We start from the raw sequence: 23,578 nt of genomic DNA on the forward strand, positions 1-23,578 counted from the left end.
ATTGACTACTCCTACAGGGGTCAATTGACCATTTCGTTCATGTTGACTTATTTGTAGATCTTACTTTGCTGAACATTATTGCTGTTTACAGTTTACCTATATCTATAATAATATTCAATATAATAACCAAAAACAGCAAAATTTCCTTAAAATTACCAATTCAGGGGCCGCAACCCAAAAACAGGTTGTCCAATTCATCTGAAAATTTCAGGGCAGATAGATCTTGACCTGATTAACAATTTTACTTCATGTCTGATTTTCTCTAAATTATTTGGTTTTTGAGTTATAAGCCAAAAACTGCATTTTACCCCTATGTTCTATTTTTAGCCTTGGCGGCCATCTTGGTTTGATGGCCAGGTCACTGGACACAATTTTTAAACTAGATACCCCAATGATGATTGTGGCCAAGTTTCAAATAATTTGGCCCAGCAGTTTCAGGGGAGAAGATTTTTCTAAAAGATTACTAAGATTTACGAAAAATGGTTAAAAATTGACTATAAAGGGCAATAACTCCTAAAGTGGTCAACTGATCATTTTGGTCATGTTGACTTTTTTGTAGATCTTACTTTGCTGAACATTATTGCTTTTACAGTTTATCTCTATCTAAAATAATATTCAAGATAATAACCAAAAACAACAAAATTTCCTTAAAATTACCAATTCAGGGGCAGCAACCTAACAACGGAATGTCAGATTCATCTGAAAATTTCAGGGCAGATAGATCTTAACCTGATTAACAATATTACCCCATGTCAGATTTGCCCTAAATGATTTGGTTTATGAGTTATAAGCCAAAAACTGCATTTTACCCCTATGTTCTATTTATAGCCATGGCGGCCATCTTGGTTAGTTGGCGGGGTCACCGGACACAATTTTTAAACTAGATACCCCAATGATGATTGTGGCCAAGTTTGGTTAAATTTGGCCTAGTAGTTTCAGAGGAGAAGATTTTTGTAAAAGTTAACGCCGGACGACGCCGGACGCCGGACGCCAAGTGATGAGAAAAGCTCACTTGGCCCTTTGGGCCAGGTGAGCTAAAAATTACGTGCAAGCATAAACAAGTATGATTTGACTTTGTTTAATGTCAGTTTCATAAGAATGGAGATAACAATATTGCATTTTAAGCAATTGGATAAGATGGTCCCAAATATCCAGTTACTGGTTATACATTGCCAGTTAACATTATTTGCGACCATCAAATCATCAATTGATGTAGTCATAGCTTAAGATACAATACTGTTATATCCTAAATAGATACAGTGATATTGTTGGCTTTTTTCAAAACTACCTCTACCCTTTTTTATTGGGAAAATATATGCGTCATTTTCATCAAATTGGGAAATTTAAAATAAACCATGAAACTTCAATTTACAGACCCATTTTCAAGAGTCAAACCCTGCTTTAAAGTAAGACCCCATTTTGTCAGTGATGATACATATATAGACCCTCAAATGTGTACATATAGTTATTTAAGGCAAGAAAAAATTGTTTAAAATGCACAATTACTACTAAGACTGCACTGTTTGGGAAAAAAGTTGTATTTTTGGAAATAATTTTAAGCCATTTTTTTTAAATTGGGATATTTCTCCAGGGGAAAAAGCCTTTATTTTCCACAAATTTAAGGCAAACAATATCACTGCAGATATGTCGTCTCTAACCTGTGTAGGAATATCAGAGTGCTGGATTGTATCCTGGAGATGAGACATCAACATAAGATCTCTGGCCTGGTACCATCTATTGTGCAATGCATGATGGTATATATGACACAACATAGCTCTGGTTCTCAGTCTGTCACTGTTATCCTTGGCATGGATATATTTACATAGCTGTTGCATCACTTCTCTGGTTGGATCCTGGAAAAGTTAATACTTAGATGATGTCATGAAAATATATCATGTCATTTATTCTTTCATCAATTTAAACCCTTCCTGTTCAATTAATACATTTTTAAATAATATCAAATTGAATATCAGAATTAAGGGCTTAAATAATTACATGTATAACACAAATAGTTATACAATGGTCATAAAAATGTTGCAAAATGCAAATAAAAATACTTAATAAAAATACTCAATTCACTAACAAAGGCAATAATCATGATAACTGGGAATTTTATGTGTGCATTTAATTCACAGCTTAATTGTTGGTTCTTCCCAATAGTCAGAATTGTAAATATGTGTAGAACTTACCTCCGTTGCAGTTCCATCAACAATTGTGTGGTCAAACTGAAAAATACAAATAAATTAAGAGTACAGAAAGTGAAACACATCAATATTTAATATCAAGAGCTCTGCACTCAGTACAAATTAATTCATTTAAAAAAAAAAGACGAAAAAATCCCCTACAACAATAGTATTCTAAGGGTATTCTTTTGATAGAAGGATTGGAGTGGTATCTCAACCTGCTTTCTAAATTGTCGACTCAGGTAAAATAGAACAGATATAATATATTGTGGATTCATTTATTTCAATGGTTCCAATTTTCGTGGATAATTTTTTTTTTTTGAGTTTGTGGATATTTCATTTCGTGATTTTGCCCATGTCTGCATACAAGCCTTACTATAAAAATCTGTTATTTAATTTCGTGGTATACCCATAACCAGGAAATCCACGGAAATTGGTATCCAACCAATAATAAAGAATCCACAGTAGCTAAACCCTTCAAAATACTAATAGGTTTCACTCTAAAAATAAAAACCTGGCTATTTTAAAATTTGTTCCTACCTTATAATATGTATGCTCAATTCTTTTAAGATAAACACGACACATTTCCTCAGTTGTTGCTTTGCCTTCTAAATAAGCCTGAAGTTTTTCTATCATTTCACAAACGACTGTCTCATCCTTCAATCTGAAAAAAAAAATAAAAAAAAAATAACATTTTTTATAAATTCAAATAATGTAATAAAGGGACATAAAGGAACATAACTCAAGAACATCAAAAGTGTGCCACTCAAATTTGAACTTGATTTGAGTTTTTGTGGTAATAAGCATTGTGTACAAGTTTCATAACATTTCGTAGGGGCAAATATAAGTTGACATATTAGAGAATGAAAATGAAAAATCAAGCATTTTTTTATTTGTAAAGGGACATCACTCTATAACATTAAAAGTGATGCAACCTTAATTGAAAGTTTTATTGGGTTAAATTTCTAATTAATTCCTTATACTCCAATATTGTTTGAAATAAGAAGTATTCTTTGGGGTTTTTTTCATAGGAAAGTTCAATTAAACTCATTTGACCATGTAGGCTAAATATAAGTATCAGTATCATGTGTTGGATGTTGGATGTGTACAGATTGCTTATTTAGTCTTAGATGCATGATTTTTTTTATTAGTTGTTAGTGGCTTTGAACTAGCTGTCAGTTAAGTGTGAGTACTCTCAGATATGTACCAGGTGTCTTTGATGTTGTGATGTTCAAGTACCCGGCCACGTCCACTTGTATTTTTGTCCATCTGATGAGTTAAGCCTTTTTCAACTGATTTTTATAGTTCATTCTTATGTTGTACTGTTATACCACTGTCTTAGGTTAGGGGGATAGTTGGGATCCCTCTAACATGTTTAAACCCACCACATTATGTATGCATGTAACAAGTCAGGAACCTGTAGTTCAGTGGTTGTCGTTTGTCTATGTGCTCCCTTTTTGTTTTTCGTTCTTTTTTTGTACATAAATAAGGCCTTCAGTTTTCTTGTTTGACTTGTTTTACACAGTCAATTCAGGAACTTTCATAGCTGACTATGCAGTATGGGCTTTGCTTATTGTTGAAGGCAATACAGTGACCTATAGTTGTTAATTTCTGTGTCATTTTGGTCTCTTGTGGAGAGTTGTCTCATTTGCAATCATACCACATCTTCTTTTTTTATATAATTATGTTACCGGTCTACATATTCTGTACTGTGAGCATCACAAGCCTGTAACATCTTAGTGAATTCTTCATCCATCCTTTCTACAACAGTCAGAATACAACCTCTAACTCTGTATGGGGAAGTCTGAAAAAATAAATAGAAATTCAATGCATATTGTAGCAACCAACAAAATAATTATATAAATATCATCTTCTGGAACAATGAATTTGTGCGTTTCCTTAGACCAAATAAATAAAACATGTGTTTTGTGCTAATCCTACCTACCTTCATTTTCAGTGCCAATTCTTACATTTTTTATCACTTTGGAACAAGCACAGTTAAAAGTCAGACTGATTCCTTAGTATCAACCAGCTAAAAAATGTTTGTAAAATTAAATGATATTGCCTACATACCGCACTTATCCTAAATCTATTCAAAACACATGTATTATTCTCTTTTTTTTTGCTTTAGAGTTATAAATAGTGCATTACCAGATTGTTGTTTCAAATAAATTATCCACCAATCACATCAACACCAGCATGACCAGCAGGATTTAGTTATAACTTATTCACTTTTAGTTTTTAACTTCGTGTTTTCTCATGGCATTTTTTAACAATTGATGTTAAATCTTTATTTAAGTCCAGGTCTTGAACATGTTGAAATGAAAGTTTGTTCTTTTAAAATGACTCATTTCTTAAAACAACTATTTCACATCATCCTTGATTGCATAAATAAATTTGTGTTATTTCATTGCTGTTTAATGTTATTGCATTAATATTTTGAGAACATCTAAAACAGGGAATCACCCCTCTAGTCCAGTCGAAATGTGAAAGAATTGCTCAGAAGGTGGTAAAAGCATCAAACTTTGCAGAGTGTTAGTTGGGTTCATAACTAACATTTATAGCTATGGACCCAATTCAGAAAATCAAAATGGCGGCTCTGGGCGGCCATTTTGAAATCATGTTCAAAAAGTCAATAAAAATTATTAGAAAAAATATGAAAAATATGTTACTTAACTAATTTTGATAAACTTTCGTATTTCTTATGACAAAGAATATAAACTGAGGACTATTGAAGTATTTAGTGGCCATCTTGAATGGTGGCCATTTTGGAAACGTAAATTTGCAATATATTATTATTCGCTATCCTTAATTGTTTTTTGAATTAATACTAAGTTTTATATGCATTTACAACTAGTTTTGCTAATCATTTATTAATGACTGTTGCTTTTCATATAAGATATATTCACCAAGTGCTCAAATAAGGTATGCTTATGTTAACAAACAAATGTATTTAAAGAAATACGTAAATTCTTTTAATTGCAGTTTAGTATGTAGGGCTTAGGTAATGTTTTACCATTAAAAAAATCCGTATATAAAATATGAGCACTGTATGTTGAACAGGAAAAATACGTAGGTATCAAAATCACTAGAGTTGAACAAATCTAATAAATAAATAAAGAATTCCGCAACGGGAAGAGAGGACACGTGATGATTTACAATGCCAAGCAAATACAAAAAGAGCAGACATAGACATTTGAGCTGGTAATCAGTCATTTTTTGTAAGCATACAACTGTTCAACGTTGATGAAGGCCAGTACAATGGAAGAATCACAAGGCAAAAGGTACTAATCCTGTCAAAGCAAATCTTAATATGTGTAGTCAGGAAAACCAGTATGAGTCAAGGATTGAAAAACACAGTAGAATAGCCAGCCACAGTTGTGATGAATCAACAAGAACAATGATTGCAGAGATTTCTTTATTTCTTTGTGATGAGGTATCTGACTATCATCATGAAGCATCAACAATTTGTGATTGACAATAGAGTATGTGACTGTCACTTGAACTACTAACCATTGTTCTTTTAGCCAGATACAGTGCTGAAGATTAATATTTCAGGAGCCGATCTCATTCTAAATGTGTGTTAAAACTGCACAACAAGTCAATAAGACAGAATTAGAAACACAGAAAGAAAGTCAAAAATCTGTTATCCATTGCAATAGGGCTTGCCAAAATAATAGAAAACAGTGACGGCTTACAGTCTGGAACAGATATTGTTTTAATGTTTGAAATTGATGATATGGAAAAATGGTACAGTAAACGTCCTTAGTAAATATTAGTTGTCATGGAAGGAATGATTTATACAACATTTATGAAAAATTGAATACTAGCTACAATAGATGATATGCAAGCACACATGAAAGGTTGCGTCTTTCTCTGGATTCTCAATGAATATGTTGGGGAAGTTCTGAAACAGGCCATGTCTTTTACAAAATGTTGCCTCTTCATAGCCAAAGTAACTAGAATAGTTTGAAGGGTTAGCATGGTTAGGCTTGCTACTGATGTTACTGGATTGTGTCTCGATGGTTGGCCATCCTGTATCATTCATACTAAGGAATCTTGTATGCTTGCAGATATCCTTTGTTAGTTACATTCCTATTTTTTTTAGATGCGTTGCATCAGTCCTTCCTTCCATGATAACGACAAGTTGTTCCAGACGTTTATTGTACAATTTAGCGTGATCTGCAAGCTTGGAGACTGGTACAATTACTACAATACCTCTGCCAGACCGTGTGTCGTCAATCTATTTTGTTATTGTGAAAAGCACAACTCCAAGGATAAAAGATTCTTGGCATTCTTTCTATGTCTTTTATTCTGCCTATTTGCTATGTCAAGTTTTATCAATCATTAAGCAGGATGCTGGTGATTTGACATCTCCAGCTCTTACTTTGGCTAAGGAAATATGTCTTGTAGTACAGGTGCACAGTCATGTCCCATTTTTGTCGATTTTTTAATTTCGAAGTATCATGGAGATCTTCAGATACATCACCACAGAAAAAATACATTGCAGTCATTGTTTGTGTTGATTCAGTATCACTTAACAGTGTCTAGTTACTTCTTGTTTTCTTTCAACTGGCAATTTATCTTCAACATCAGAAGTATGTTTTCCCTTTTACTGATGAAATATTTTGAGGTCTGAAAATTTGTTTGACAGGATTTGTGCCGTCTGGAGTGCTTCTGCAGTTCCATAACCCTCATTCAACTGTTTCAAATTGAGCGGAAGAAACACAAATTCAAGACCCAACATTGTTGTATGCCTGCATCAAAAAGAGTGATTGCCATTTCAAATGTCTATGTCTGTTTTGTTTGGATCTGCTTGCCATTGCATGCAAACCCTCACATTTCCTCTCTTGCCGTTTCACACATTCCTTCTAGTCTAAACGCTCATTGTTTTCTTCTGATATCTAGCTCCAGTGTTTTGGAAATCTACAATTTTGATATTTTCCAACAACAACGTTCAGTCAAAAATTTCTGTTTTACAAAGTTACTTAGGCAAACGTGTAGGTAACAGTTAGAAATTCTTTTACTGATATCTTTATTTTGTAAACATGTGCATGCCTTATCTTTTTATGCCATTTTATAAATATCTAATGCATATTAATAAAAAAAAATGTGTGAATGCAAACAGTGAATAAATAAGATTAGCGAATAATGTTATATTGGAAATTCATGTTTTCAAAATGGCCATCATTCAAAATGGCTACCAAAAAATCAATACATATGAAGTCCTCAGATGACAGTCCTTGTCATCTGGGATGAATATACCATATGACTTTATAATAACTTCCTGCAGCAAGCGCTTACAGCACATTTCAGTCAGTATGTAGCTAATGGTAATATCTTTGGTTAGCTTGCTTGTTAGCTGAACCGTGAAGTCATTGTTAGGTACGGTAAACTTCCCTCCTTTAATAGTAGCTTAGTCCTACAGAGAGATCGATTTTTTTATCTGTTGGGCTAGTCTACTATTAAAGGAGGGAAGTTTACCTTACCTAACAATGACTTCACGATTTAGCTTACAAGAAAGCCAACCAAACCAAAGATATTACCATTAGCTACATACGACTGAAATGTGCTGTAACTGATGTCAAAGTGAATACGGTTACTAAGGAAATGCAAATGTGTATTACGTATGTAAATGTGTAGGACAATGTGATAGAACATGATAGACAGAGTAAGGTTTGACAAATCATATACATTTCATTTTTGTTAAATATAATTGAGAACATTTGAGCAGTTGTTCTTCCTATAACATTAATTACTTGTATGATATGAAATTCATCATGTCTGCAATCAAGGTTTTTGAAAGTTGTTTTAAATGAACAATATCAACAAAACGAGTTATCCTGTAATCAGCCAACTATTATAAATGGCAGGTATACATATATTTTCTTGCTTTATTTACACTTGTAAAATAAAATTCTCCTGTTATTCTATGTTGAACAAGCGGTGGCAGGAATATTGCTGTTAGAGTAATAGTTCATTTAATGATCTTCTTCGTGGTCGCGTTTTAACTATGTCGATTACTTATGAACATTAGAGTCATGTACATTGTCGGAAAATATAAAGTAATTTGTACCCTCTACGAAACAGAAGAAAAACTCAGACAGGGGGTTCATAGGCTCGCTTTTCGTCCTGTTTATATAGCTCAAACAAATACATATGTATATCTTCGACATTGGTTTTTTTTTTAAATTTTCATCGAATAATGACTACCTTTTTTGGCTTAAAAGACAAAGATTTTTCAAGATGGCCGCCATTTAATATGGGTAATATTTCCAAAAACTTTGTTCAACAAGACAATTTGAGTCAGCACTGTTATTATATTACCCAGGTTTCATGTCAATATCTTCTCTAATATTTTTTTTAGATTTTTTTTTATTAATCTATAGAGATCAAACGGCCGCCATTTTAAAATGGCCGCCTCTTCCGCAAATTTTGACTTTCAGAGTGGGTCCATAGCTTAAAATGTTGTCCATGACATATACTACCACTATTCCAAATTTCATGCTTTTACCACAATCTGAGCAATTTTGTCAAAAATCTGCACAAATCGACTGGACTACTCAGACCTTATCTGAATTGATCCATTGAGTTAGGCAAGAACTTTATGTGAGGTTATATTTACCTCAACATTTTCACTGTCCTCTAGAATATTTTCTCCAACCGTAATATCAGCATTATTAGCTATGAGTTCTAACAAATCTCCTACATTCTTTATACATCTGAAATTCAAGTAAGAATACACATGCATCAATCACTTTCAATCCCTTAACCTTAATGATCAAGCATCTCTACTATAAAAGACAATAAATGAAATGTTTTCATTAGCCTGATGGTTTCAACTTTTTTTCAGGGTTCAGGTATACTCAGGAAATCCATTAAAATTGGTATACCAGTAATGTATAAACAATAAAGAATCCACAGTTTACCGTCTCCACATGTTTAGTTGTTTACTATGAACTACATATATACCAGAGTTCGCGAAAATGGTCGGTCCTGTCGGTCCTGACCGCCAAAATGAGGCTCGGACCAGTATTTTGAAACCTAGTGCTGGTCCTGATGACCGATGTAAAAATGGCCGTTGTAGTTCCCTTTTTATCGGTAATTAGTTGTATCGCAACTAATTCCAATACGTGTTTACATCGGTCTTCAGATGTAACTGCAGGTTATTTCCGGTACTGGATTCCTGTTATTATAGACAAGCTGAAACCTATGGAAAACTTAGTGCAGATCTACACGTGGCCTGCTAAATTTGTTCTTGGCAAACAATCGGCGATTGAAATCTTAGATGGAGATAACAAATACTGAGAAAATGATTCAGTTGATGAAATTGATAGTTAAGATGACTATAAGAACAATCAGAAGAACAGAACGTGTCCTTCATTATTAATTTGTCCGTGGCTGTGAAAAATAATAATAAAGATATTTTTGGATAACATATGTTATTATTTTATATTAGGATCAAATTGACAGATTTTTTTAGGACTGGCAAAAATTTTGTAGGACTGACAAATAACTTTGTTTTGACGGTCCAATGACCGACGAGTCAAACGAAGTTTTCACGAACTCTGATATACTATATATATATATATATATGTAGTTCATTTTAAGTCTGCATCAAAATTATACATTTAAATTCACAAAAATATGTCTTTTACTGTTCAAATAGTGGTAACAGAAACAAATACGTTCCTCATAATGCATGTTATCCAACACTAAACCAGGCTGCTACAAAATTCAAGCTACTCTTTTTTAGATGACGTTGCTCTTTTGTTAACTTCCAAATGCAAGATGAGTAAAAAAAAAAAATTATATTCCCTATTCAAACATGTCTCAGCGTATCCAAACTCTTGTTTTCTCTTGTTAATGAAACCTTTTTTTTTAAACATTATCCAAAATAAAATACCGTGTTTGATTGATTGATGGTGTCTGAGCACAAATGTAGCATGCATTGGTTAAATCATGTCAAAACAAGGTTTGAAAATTAGATAATGAAAAACTATTTAGATCTATAGAAAACAGCTGACAATTTTTGTTTGAAAATGTAAAAAAAAGTTAGGTAAACAAATTATTTACATGTACAATAAACATGAATAGGTGACTTACGTATCCCACATTTCTGATCTCATACATGTAGCAATGTTAGGATTGTAATCATATATAGCAGCTACAATGTTAAACATGATCTTAACTTGTACAGCTGGACCTAAGTTATTTGTATCTGCTATAGTGGCTAGTTCATGTAACAATTCAATCTGTTCATTTCTATCGGTGGATTTTTTTCCTCTGGCTGAAATAATCTCTGTTAATTTCTTCATAACAGCCTCGTGGTTAACTTCAGTATCCTTAGCAAACATTACGGTTTTCTCCTGTTAAAAACATAAAATTGATATCTTAATAATATCATTTCAAAATTTGTTGCTGAATTAACAGTATAACATTGTGTACTCTGTGATTTATATGTATATAAAATACAAAACTATCTACAAATCCCTAATAAACAAATGATAAGAACACATTTTCCAATTGATTGATTGATTGGTTGTTGGTTGCTAAATGTCCATTGGAAAATATTTCATGTATGTTAAGGACGAGAACAAGTTAATAATAAATACAATAGGTAGGTTTTGTAAGAAAGGCCATCTGGGATAATGTTAGGGGAGTTTTGGACTGCCACTGGAAAACACCTTCAGAACCCTCAAAGAGTTGTTGATGTTGTTCTTAACGTGCAAAGAGTGTGGCACTTTTTTTACACAAGGCATTAGATTAAAAGTCCTTATTCTGACTAGATGTTTTTTCAAGTGAAGGCTATTTTGGTTTAAATGATTTCAGATTTAACATAGTTTTGGATTTCTAAATTTTTGTCTGTAACAGGTGAATGGGTAGAGCTAAAAAGCCTTAGAACCCATTATAAATACAGATGCTATCATTTTGCAACAATTGTGTCGATCCATGGCTAAAACAAATATCATTTAGATGCAAAAATAAATCTCTTCCAAAATGAACAGAATCTGTTTTACTTAAAAGTAATAGAGGCCTTGTTGGTAAGTAAACATCACAAGAATACAAGACATTGTAGACTGCGACTTCTCTTGAATTGAATTTTTATGTGGGTATTGTTAGGCGTTTACTTTTCTACATTGGCTTGAGATATAGTGGGAGAGTTGAGATCTCATAACCCCGCCGCATTTTAGGGCCTGTCCCAAGTCAGGAGCCTCTGACCTTTGTTAGTCTTGTATTATTTAATTTTAGTTTCTTGTGTACAATTTGGAGTTTAGTATGGCGTTCATTGTCACTGAAGTAGTATATATTTGTTTAGGGGCCAGCTGAAGGACGTATCCGGGTGGGGGAATTTCACGCTACATTGAAGACCTGTTGGTGACCTTCTGCTGTTGTTTTTTCTATGGTCGGGTTGTTGTCTCTTTGACACATTCCCAATTTCATTGTTATTAATAAATCTAAGTGAAAGGTGGATAAGTGCTTACAATAACATGAGGAGCACCCTTAACAACATCTGTCCATTCTCCTTCATCCTTCTTTGAATCTTTTTTCTTTTGTGCTTTTTCTTCTTTTCTAATTCTCTTTGCCTCTGCTTCTTTACTTGCTTCTTCTCCAGTTCTATAAAGTAAAATTTCATAAACAATCAATGGAAAATATCATCACACATTACCATGCTTAGTATACCCCAACACATAATTCAGGAAGTGTGTGTATTACCTCAACACATAATTCAAAGTATTGGAAAACGGGAAGGGTATGTCAGACATATCTGAAAGAACACACACATTAAAACTCATCACTGTTGAAGAACTGACCTGATGGGATGTTTCATTGTTTAACCAGATGCTCCGCAGGGCGTAGCTTTATACGACCGCAGAGGTTGAACCCTGAACGGTTGGGGCAAGTATGGACACAACATTCAAGCTGGATTCAGCTCTAAATTTGGATTGTGATTTAATAGTTGACACAACATAGGTTTCTGACACAGAATGAATGTGTTCTAATGAACTTAAACTTTTGTTTTCTCTTAGAGCAATTCACTATGCTGTTGAATATTAATCCTCTCAAAAAAATGTTTGAAGAAATTTTCTTTTTATTTATGAAATTTGAAATGAGAAAAATTGAACCCAATTTTTAATCACATCCCCCTTTCCCTTATTCCAAAACTAATCTCGATTAAAATATTCTAATGGAGTTTGCAACAATAACTACTCATTTAAATACATCATAAAATATTAAGATGTAAAAAAACTGCTTGTTATCACTGAATGGTAAAGGTTATTTAAATTTATCAGTTGGTAGTAAAAAGTGAATATACATTGGATATTGTATATAACAAAGATTTAAGTTGATTCTGGACAAAGAAAGATAACTCTAATTAAAAAAAATTCTTGCAATAAGATATTTCTTGCTTCCTATTCTGGACAAAGAAAGATAACTCTAAATAAAAAAAAATTGCTATTTCACAATATTGTGAAATTAGATATTTCTTGCCATTGCACAATACTGTACAATTGAAAAGACTTGCTATTGCACAATACTTAATATAATAATTTTAGATCCTGATTTGGACCAACTTGAAAACTGGGCCCATAATCAAAAATCTAAGTACATGTTTAGATTCAGCATATCAAAGAGGCCCAAGAATTTAATTTTTGTTAAAATCAAACTTAGTTTAATTTTGGACCCTTTGGACCTTAATGTAGGCCAATTTGAAAACGGGACCAAAAATGAAGAATCTACATACACAGTTAGATTTGGCATTTCAAAGAACCCCATTTATTCAATTTTTGATGAAATCAAATAAAGTTTAATTTTGGACCCAGATTTGGACCAACTTGAAAACTGGGCCTATAATCAAGAATCTAAGTATATTTTTAGATTCAACATATCAAAGAACCCAACCGATTCATTTTTTGTCAAAATCAAACTAAGTTTAATTTTGGACCCTTTGGACCTTAATATAGACCAATTTGAAAACATGACCAAAAGTTAAGAATCTACATACACAGTTAGATTTGGCATATCAAAGAACCCCAATTATTCAATTTTGATGAAATCAAACAAAGTTTAATTTTGGACCCTTTGGGCCCCTTTTTCCTAAACTATTGGGACCAAAACTCCCAAAATCAATACCAACCTTCCTTTAATGATCATGAACCTTGTGTTTAAATTTCATAGATTTCTATTTACTTACACTAATGTTATGGTGCGAAAACCAAGAAAAATGCTTATTTGGGTCCCTTTTTGGCCCCTAATTCCTAAACTGTTGGGACCTAAACTCCCAAAATCAATACCAATCTTCCTTTTGTGGTCATAAACATTGTGTTTAAATTTCATTGATTTCTATTTACTAAACCTAAAGTTATTGTGCAAAAACCAAGAATAATGCTTATTTGGGCCCTTTTTTGGCCCCTAATTCCTAAACTGTTGAAACCAAAACTCCCAAAATCAATCCCAACCTTTCTTTTGTGGTCATAAACCTTGTGTCAAAATTTCATAGATTTCTATTAACTTAAACTTAAGTTATAGTGCGAAAACCAAGAAAATGCTTATTTGGGCCCTTTTTGGCCCCTAATTCCTAAAATATTGGGACCAAAACTCCCAAAATCAATACCAGCCTTCCTTTTATGGTCATTAACCTTGTGTTAAAATTTCATAGATTTCTATTCACTTTTACTCAAGTTAGAGTGCGAAAAACTAAAAGTATTCGGACGACGACGCCGACGACGACGCCAACGTGATAGCAATATACGACGAAAATTTTTTTAAAATTTGCGGTCGTATAAAAATAAAGTATAAAAAATATTCAGGTGAAGACATGAATTATTTCCAGATTCATGAAAATTTGTGTACTAACATAATTAACCATAATAGATGTTTTATACTAATTATAACGAGGCCAGAATAAGGTACCTGTATTTCATGAATCCATTAACAAATGTAAATATGTTAATAAAACTAATTTCAAGGGAAAAAAAGTATGAAAAAACTAGTCATTTGATCAATGGACAGACAAGAGTGATTAGCACTGTAGCTTCCCACTTTTATAATGACAGTATAATCATATACTCAGAAATATACAATACACAAAACCAGATACTGAGTTAATATTGATGTGGGTCAAGTCTTGTATCATACACTTATTGTCGATCTAATGGTACTGTTACTGAACCATCATTTTAAACTGGGCTAACTTACTTTTTTAAGAACATAGCTGCAGTATACTGTCTAAGACCACCAACTGAGGGTAATTCATCGTCACTGCTGGAGGAGGATTCATGATCTGACCCCCATAAACTATCATCATCGTCATCATCATCGTCAGCGGCAGCTTTATCCTACAAGGTAGAAAATGTGTGAGGTTTCATATTACTAAAATCAACAGTAATTGGTCAATTCACAACTTTATGTTCTAAAACTATTAGAGCTAATTTCCTACTACATGTAGAGCAAACCTATGATTAACTTGCTTGATTTATTTGTATATTGTACAAATGTAGCTTGGATAATGTCCAATCAAATTTAAATATAATACATTATATACACAGGTTACTATGCCTATATACATTGTTTGAAGATGTCAATCTCAATTACAAAGCTTGAGCACACATTTATAAAACAAAACAAGCAAGCCAACCAAAGTTTTACAGTACAAGCAACAGGAAATTAGTTCTTAACTACGGAAATATAAAAAGGATTGCCAATGGAATCCAACAGAGATCAAAGGACATCAAAAACTATAGGTCAAAGCATTTTTACATACTGCTTCATCTAAGGACATTAGACATGTTAGATGTCAAAGCATCCTTGTACCTGTGATCAAGACAATTTTGTAGCTGGTCAAGCTATTTTACAATTCCATTATCTTACTAGAAAATGTGTTCTATTGCCAAATAGAACAATATATTGAATTTTTAAAAAAATTTGCAAACTCTTATATTTCTCTTCTAAAATGTATAGTGGTGGCCTTTGGCTGTTGTCTGCTCTATGGTCAGGTTGGTGTCTCTTTGAAACATTCCCCATTTCCATTCTCATCTTTGATTCAAAACATCTGATCTTTTATACATTTGTATATCTAATGAATTTGACACAAAACAATTTTAATTTTTTAAATCTGCTTGAGATTGAGAAAGACCAAGCCAACTTTAAGTTTCATAAGAGGAACAACTTACAATTGGTTTGAGAAAGCCATCAGCTATTTTAGGTTTGAGAGAAGGAACAACTTCAACATCTTCTTCGTCTTCTGATTCAGCTGTGTAAAAAATTTATAAAATCCATAAAAACATTAATTAAATTTTTGAAGACTTGAACAGATTGTTCAGTCATTGATTCAATATTGATTTAACGTCAACGTTAAGTTTGAATATCTAAAATTCCATTTGAATCATTAATGTTTTTGTTATCTGGTTTTTTGTTTTACATTCAAAAAGTTTTATTAAGTTTAAAACTATAGATTTATGTATGTGTTTTTGCATTTGAAAGTACATAAAGAGTGTGTGCACGTACATTTGTGTACACGTATAAATTTGTTTTTCAAATATGATTGATTTATTGGTGTTTAACACCCCTATCAGTATATGATTCAAATATGCCTTTTAAAAACAAATTTATTGGAGCGTGGCGATCTTACCTTGTAATTCTTCCTCCTCAGCATCAGGGTTCTGAAAAATATAATAAATATGTTATTATTACTGAGACATTAAAAAATACTAAATTAGGTGGGTTTTTAATTCATGGAATTTTGACTATAGAACAACCTGTTTAAATGTAATGTAGCAGTTATGAAGGAATTATATCTAAATTCTAGTCTTTTTCCAATGCAATCAGATCTTTCAGTCTATTATTTAGCTTCTGTTTATTCACAAATTTATTATGTTATGAAATTTTTGTAGGGTTTCAAAAAATACTTGTTTCTAATCCCACTGACTCGGTTTTCAAACATTAATTCAATTGAAAATTTCCTGTATTAACAAACAAACCACAAAAATCTTCCAACCCCTTATGTCTTTACCTCTCTATATCCTTTAATATCATCCTCGAAGTCCCTCATATATTTCCTAAGTTTTTGTCTCAGTGTAGTCAGACCTTTACTATTAGTTTTACTCATTTGTTTTCTCCCATCTCTATCCTCCCACATCTGTAAATAAAGATATCTATTTATAAAATTCTAATTTTAGTTACAAAATGTAGTCATGGTAGTAGATAATAATTAAATCTTTTGGATAAACCATGTCATACAAACATGAACAGGGGGAGGGTTGAGATCTCATAAACATATTTAACCCCGCCACATTTTTGCACCTGTCCCAAGTCAGGAGCCTCTGGCTTTTGTTAGTCTTGTATTATTTTAATTTTAGTTTCTGGAGTACAATTTGGAAATTAGTATGGCGTTCATTATCACTTAACTAGTATATATTTGTTTAGGGGCCAACCGAAGGACACCTACGGGTGCAGGAATTTCTTGCTACATTGAAGACCTGTTGGTGAACTTTTGCTGTTGTTTTTTCTATGGTCGGATTGTTGTCTCTTTGACACATTCCCCATTTCCATTCTCAATTTTATAAACATGCCTGTTACGAAAAATTTGGAGGTCTTTATTCAAACAGAGCCTGTAACAAAATGTGGATAACCAGGCAGAAAATCTATCTGTAATTTACTAGCAAGGTTTTAAATGAATACAAGTGTAAAAGGTGGTTGCTGCCTGCAAATTTGTTTTTTCTTTATTATTTTATCATAAATCAAATCATTGGTTTTTTGTTTCAAATTGTTTTACATTTGGTCATGAATCAGGGTGCATTTTTTATTTTGGTTTAAATCAGGCCGTTGTTTGGTATGATGAGTTGGTTTACATTTTGTCATGTGGTATCTTTTTTATATAAAGCTGACTGTCAATCAGTACAGATCAGTACACAGTATAAGTTTTGCTCCTTGCCAAACCTGTACAGTGACATATAGTTTGAAGACTAATATTCCAACAATTTCTTTATGTGTCTCTGCAAAGTTTTGCAAACACTTACTATTCCAAATGATTTTTTACTAGTCTGTGGTATCTGACAAGTGGCTAAACTTGCAGACTGGTTGTCTCATTTACAACCATACCACTCATACAAAATCTCCTCATTTTATAAATTGAATTAATGAGAGAAATTTTTCTATTTCATTTCTGTAACATTTCAATTTTTTTTTACATTTCTATCTTATAGCCGATTACAATAGAAATGTTCATGATCTTCTAGCTACTTACATCAACAATGAAATCTTCTAATTCTACCAGACATTTAATATAAAATCTAGGTATGCCTGTCTGTTCTATAACTTTCTTAGTTTTGACATAAGCTTTCGCCAAGTCTTCAAAATCTAAAAGGAAAAAAATATAACTTGGAAATATTACATGAATATTAACACAAAATTACAAAATTAACAAAAAATTCATGTAATTCTTTAAAACAAAGTGCATGCCATAAATACAGCTGAAAAAACATGTCAAAAAATTTTGCACTCAAATATGTTTGAAATTACAAGAATCATTTCTACTTGTCAATGCAGAATCAATGATCCAAACTGCATTTTTACAAAGTATCAAGCACAACATTTATCTTGGCTATTCAACTTGTACCATTCCTCTTACAAAAAGAAAAAAAATATCATTATTTGCTTGAAATTTTCTATTGGAAATTAGTAATTGCCTTACAAGAATAACTTCAACATGTATATGACAGTCAGGGATATAACTCTATAGGGTTATTACAGGAAAATAACATACATTTGTTATTGTGGACTAAAAAATCAAAGAACTGTGATAGCATATGTATGTTACATGTTTCAAAGGGACAATATACATCATTAGTTTAGTTAAAATGCATACAAGTTCTTTTGATATTACTATTGTCTTTATGTATACTTAACTATTGAAAGATGTTAAAGTTCATAGTATTTCAATTTTGAATAGTACACCTATATGTTATTACAGAAAAAAAATATGTCTGTAATAACTAAAGGGTTTTATCACAGCTTCTCTATATCACTTCAAAGCATTTGCTCAGACATAAATCATGCTTAATTACAATATATTTTAATTTATTGTAAGAAATAATGACCAGAGCATGTAATGAGGTTCTGCGCAAGTTTCTCAGTAATTCCCAAGTGTCTTATATAATAAGTTATATTCCTACAATAACTAAGCCTTGTTATCACAGCCAAGTCAATTCCTTAATAGCCTTTTCTCATTGATTAACCATGGTTAATTAAAAATGTATTAATTCAATTTAAAAATTAATTATCAAGGCTATGCATTTAGTTTCTGTGCAAAGTCTCACGAGTTCCCTAGAGTCTACTACAGATTAAATAATTTTACAAATAACAAACATATGTTATTACAGATTTAGAAAATTTAAGGAAATGTATCTGTAATAACACACACAAGTTATTTTCTGTAATAACCTTATAGAGTTATATCTCTGACTGTATGAGTAGCTGATATTACACCTTTTACTGACTTACCTGTAAGAACATTGGCCATATCTTTTATCTTTTTATGGTTATTCATGTTTTTCATAATAGTCTTTAATTCTTCAAATCTGTAAAAAGAAAATTATTATATTTGATACATTAAGATACAGCTGTCTTCTGTTCCATTGGATTAGTTCTTTTCTTCTTCAGATACACATATCAATTTAATTGACATTATTATACAACATAAATATGACAGGAGACATACTTTTACTATGCATAAATTTTCTTAGAGCTTTTCAACAATACGAAAGAGAAACATAAAATAAATGTCATTATGAATGCACATTTCCAGTTAAAATCAAAGATTGAAATAGATAATTCTTTAATTTGATCATTTGTATTCTATAAGGCCAAATAAAAATATATCTGGGGTTTGAGTTACCCTAGCTGCCTACCCTACTGTTAAGTCTTAATTATAGCTTACCCTAAAGATTTTCTTTCGTCCTTTTTTATTCAGCACTACTAAATTCAGAATGTTGTAGACTCAATGTAAAAAAAAAATCCCTACCTTCCTATCCTATTTATATTTTTAGATGTAACTGGAACCTGTTCAACCACACATACTATTTCATGTGGCCTAAAATAATTCAGTTTAAGCTATATCCTTTTTTTCTTACCGTTTATCTTTAGCACTTCGTACTTCACGCTTTGTTTCTTCTTCTTCATCACTGAACTGGTAACCCCTTCAAAAGCAAATAAATGTCCTAGTAAATTTACATGAAAACTGTTGACAGTGCATGCATAAATTGATTTTGCTCTGTTTGATTTTACTTCTTAAAACAGTTCATAAAATTTTCTTTGGATCACCTGATTTCAAATCATGACAATTTATAATACTATTTGTACCAAGAAAATAATTTATCTTGACACTTACTACATCTAACCATTTGGAGAATTTGTTATCAACCATTACAAAGTAAGAAAGTCAGAAAAAGATAACTTTTTTTCAATAGGTTTTTACTTTTACAATTCTATAAATAATGTATGTGTGAAGTACAAGTTTCCATGCATAATCTATAAAAATCTGACAATCTGGCACAACATGTACATGTAGCATAAAAAAAAGTCCAGATGCCCATACTTTTGTAAGAGAGGATGATTTAAACTACATTTTGAAAAATTATTAATCCCCCCTTTTTCTACCTTAATAACTACATTGTAGGTTAAAACTTTTCCATAAATCTATTAGCTTAATACTTACGTTGCTGGTTTGGCAGTGGTTCTACTTGGCGCTACCTCTGTATCACTTACTGAATCATCTGATTCAGAATCAGATCCCATAAAAAACCTCGACATCTTGAATTAGCTAAAACATAAGAATAATGTTTGATTGATTGTTAACATGGTTAATATACATGTAGTTCATTAATTTTCTTAGTAAATAAATATGCTTTTACTCAGATTTACACATTTCTGGTTTCAAATTTTAGGCATAAAGCTAGCTGTTGAATAAAGAACAGTGCTGTTATCATGGTTATGACTTAAGATGAAAATATTTTTTTTAGATCGTTTTGGAATTGCTCCCATAATCATGATAATTGGTGAAAATGTAGGGTTTATGTTGTTGGGGGATGCTTGATAATCCATATTTTCTCAGGTTCAACACTCATGTCAAGCAAACAACCGGAAAGGGGCCACAAACTGTTTTACAAATGTACATACAAGAAACTAACAAGAAAGGGTTTCACTAATTAGCGACAAGAAGCGTCAACAAGAATATATTTAGCGACAAGAAGCGACAAGAAGACTATATAGCGACAAGAAAACATTTTTTTTTTTATTAGATATAAAGAAATTTGTATTTAATGGTTTTTTTTAAATATACGAACAGATATGTCTAATTAAAATGTTTTATTTTATAGATAGACGAAGAAATGAAACATGTGTGAGGAAGAAAGAGATTGTGAAGTTTATATATAATAGTATATTGGTAGATGAAGAAATTAAACATTTGTGGAAAAGAAAGAGATTGAGCTTCTTTTTTTTATTTTTAAATATGAAGAATATGTATAAGATAATGTATGCATCTGGTTCTACCTTGGGTCCATATTTTTTTTTTTTTTTTTTTTTTAATCATTTTTAGTCATTATATAGTAATATGTACATTCCTATCTAACATAATATTTTTACATTTTGTACATGGTGGTTCCATTTTGATAAGCTGTAGATTTTTACCACTATGGCACTAAAGATCACTGTATTTTTGCCCTTTTTGAAGTTGTAGTTTTAGCATTTTTAATACGTTTCCATTGGCAAGGTTTACATGCACATGCACTTGTTTTGGGAATTGTCAGCCCACCATCTGTTGAAGTGGTAGACTCTGGGATTGCGTTTAACTTTCTCCCATGAGTCAAGAATTTTTGCAATGCAAAAGCCTTTTCTTTCTCTGATTCAATCTGCCATATTGCTTTTGTGCATTGAAAATGGCTAACTGAGGAGCTTAGCTCAAAGTTTCCATGTCTATAAAATGCGCCATTGACAAGACATTCTTGCAACTTTATTTCTTTGTGAATTGTATTAATTAACTCTGGAAGTTTCTCAGGCTTCCAATCTTGATTTAGTTTCAAGATGTGATTGATTGATTCACAATTATTGTTTTTCCATTGCAATGGAATTCTCTACTCTGTTTTTCAAGCATTGTACACGTAATCCCTTATACAAGTAGTAGGAATAACTTTTTGAGTAAGATATGGACCAACGAGGTCTTCATATTTTCTTTCAATATCAGTAACCTTAGTTGAAAAATCTACCGTTGTATCTGCTTCTATCAGATGTGGCTTCACCCTAAGGTAATAACAGTACACACAATGTGTCCCCTGTTTTATTGCTACAATAACATTCAATTAACACCTTCAACTTTGTACACGCGTCAGACTATACAATTACAAGCGCCAGAATATACAATCATTGTAAATAGTAAACACCTGTTGAAAACGCAAGATTGTCATTAATTTCCTTTCATCTTCAATCAATATGCATAAACATGATAAATTTCATTTAATGAGGCAATAAACAAATAAAAAGATGAAAACATTCACATTTCTATTTTCTTCTCCTCTTGTTTAATTTCAGTTCTTTGTATTTCACAATTTGTGTCAATATTTTCAGGACAATGATGCACAAATAATTCATTTTGCGAGCTTAATATATATTGCAAGAAAAGAGTTTAAAAAACAAATCATAAAGTAAATAATATGTTCTAAAACACAAGGAAAAGTAATCTCATAATACAATAATTAAACGTAATACTAGCTGTTATACATAATAGATGATAAAATATTATGTAAATAATGTTTCATTTTTTTTATCAATTTTAACCTTCTTGTCGCTAAAATTATTTTCTATTAATGCATATTCTTTTAATATTTATTGCAATAATTAATTTTAATTAAAAAAAATATATTTTCTTGTCGCTAAATAGTTTCTTGTCGCTAAAATAATGCTTGTCACTTCTTGTCACTTGTTGACGCTTCTTGTCGTTAAAATTCTTGTTGTCGCTAATTAGTGAGACCAACAAGAAACACTGTTACATCACTATGCAAGCGGGAATTACTGCCTGGTAAAACTGTATTACAAATTGGAATAAGAAGTGTATATATTTATGCCTGACAACAACAAAAAAACACAAATTACGGATCTCAGACAGTTTCTAACAACTAGCGTAAAGTCGATTACTCATGTATAATTCGAATTAAGCCTTTCACTTTGGTGAAAATCATTAGTCCAAATAATAGGGCTCTTCACAGTTAGTTCGGCCATGTTGGATAGGGGGCAGATTTTTAAGAAAGAGGTGGAAATAGTATGAAAGTATGGGAAATCCCATGTGTGTTTCCAAGCAACTGCTCTGTTTCTATGATGTTTTCCCGTATTTTTGCCCCCTATCCAATATGGCCGAACTAACCGTGAAGAGCCCTATTATGATGTCTTGAAAGGCTATTATATTTTTTCATTTGACGCCTTACTTCGACTAGAAAATCATATGGTTTTAATTTTATAAATGGAAAGTAGACAAACTTTCCTCTGATGTTGAAAAAATCACATAATTGGTATTTGTTTACTTGTAAAATGATTTCCCCAATCAAGTTTGGCGTTGTTGGATTGTCCTCAAGGTACCAAATAAGAAGAACCCTGACCACCGGCACCTATAAATCTCAATGCGTAGTACTGTACAAGCTTATTCTGCAGTTTACAATGATATAGAGGATAAGAAAATCTTAATCGAGATGTATTTTATATAAAAATATTTGTTCACCTTAGTGTATAGACTATTTTACAAGATAATATGACAAATGAAATTGGCTGCAATATGTTATTTCGCACGCAATGGCGGCTTCCAGCAACTACACATGAGTTGTGATCTACGTCACAAAATTATGAGTAGGACAATAAAACCCGGATACGTACATCCGTCAGGCAAGAATCTCCGATATTCATCCATTTTAAGATCTGCTACATGAAAAGGATTAATCATGAGATCGCTAAATATTTCCCTTGACATAATTTTTGTATACTTTATCAAAATGTCGATTTTACTATGCTTTCTTTTTAAAACACAATAAACCATGAGCACTATTTGAGAAAAGTAAGAAATTTATGATGATAGATTTGTGAATGAAATTATATGAAAGTTTTTATAATATCTCCTTTTAAAAATTAAAAATAAATAAAATGAGCTTGTTTTTTGCTACAAGTAGCATAATGTCAGTAACTCTTTTTCATCAAGCAGACTATCAAATTTCACAAAACTTTGGCGAGCTATCCGGCCCCCTTAGTATGTTATATGGTTAAAAGCTGCCAAAAAGAAACTTTCGAACAGAAACAAATATTTTGATATTAAACAGCAAAGCTTATTACATATTCCAGTTACTTTTTATGTTCTT

The 23,578-nt window shown here is 31.8% G+C and overlaps 1 protein-coding gene across 2 annotated transcripts in view; it reads right to left on the reverse strand.

Moving 5' to 3' along the window:
* The window catches only part of LOC134699300 (eukaryotic translation initiation factor 3 subunit C-like), a 32,562-nt gene extending 9,472 nt beyond the window's left edge, over positions 1-23,090 (reverse strand). For both annotated transcript variants that reach the window (XR_010103552.1, XM_063560908.1), the window contains exons 1-16: positions 22,951-23,090; positions 19,900-20,004; positions 19,316-19,381; positions 18,687-18,763; positions 17,431-17,543; positions 16,198-16,323; positions 15,817-15,847; positions 15,359-15,438; positions 14,385-14,524; positions 11,669-11,801; positions 10,290-10,552; positions 8,809-8,905; positions 3,875-3,987; positions 2,724-2,847; positions 2,190-2,225; positions 1,659-1,853 (exon numbers count right to left, since the gene is read on the reverse strand). Coding sequence is in view for 1 of the 2 variants with exons in the window: in XM_063560908.1 (XP_063416978.1) it covers positions 1,659-1,853; positions 2,190-2,225; positions 2,724-2,847; positions 3,875-3,987; positions 8,809-8,905; positions 10,290-10,552; positions 11,669-11,801; positions 14,385-14,524; positions 15,359-15,438; positions 15,817-15,847; positions 16,198-16,323; positions 17,431-17,543; positions 18,687-18,763; positions 19,316-19,381; positions 19,900-19,994 (1,689 nt within the window). In the remaining variant the exon portion in view is untranslated. The remainder of the gene's footprint in view (positions 1-1,658; positions 1,854-2,189; positions 2,226-2,723; positions 2,848-3,874; positions 3,988-8,808; positions 8,906-10,289; positions 10,553-11,668; positions 11,802-14,384; positions 14,525-15,358; positions 15,439-15,816; positions 15,848-16,197; positions 16,324-17,430; positions 17,544-18,686; positions 18,764-19,315; positions 19,382-19,899; positions 20,005-22,950) is intronic.
* Between the last annotated feature and the right edge of the window lie 488 nt (positions 23,091-23,578).

This window comes from Mytilus trossulus, unplaced genomic scaffold (genome assembly GCF_036588685.1).
Source record: "Mytilus trossulus isolate FHL-02 unplaced genomic scaffold, PNRI_Mtr1.1.1.hap1 h1tg000050l__unscaffolded, whole genome shotgun sequence".
NCBI classification, from domain to species: Eukaryota; Metazoa; Mollusca; class Bivalvia; order Mytilida; family Mytilidae; genus Mytilus; species Mytilus trossulus.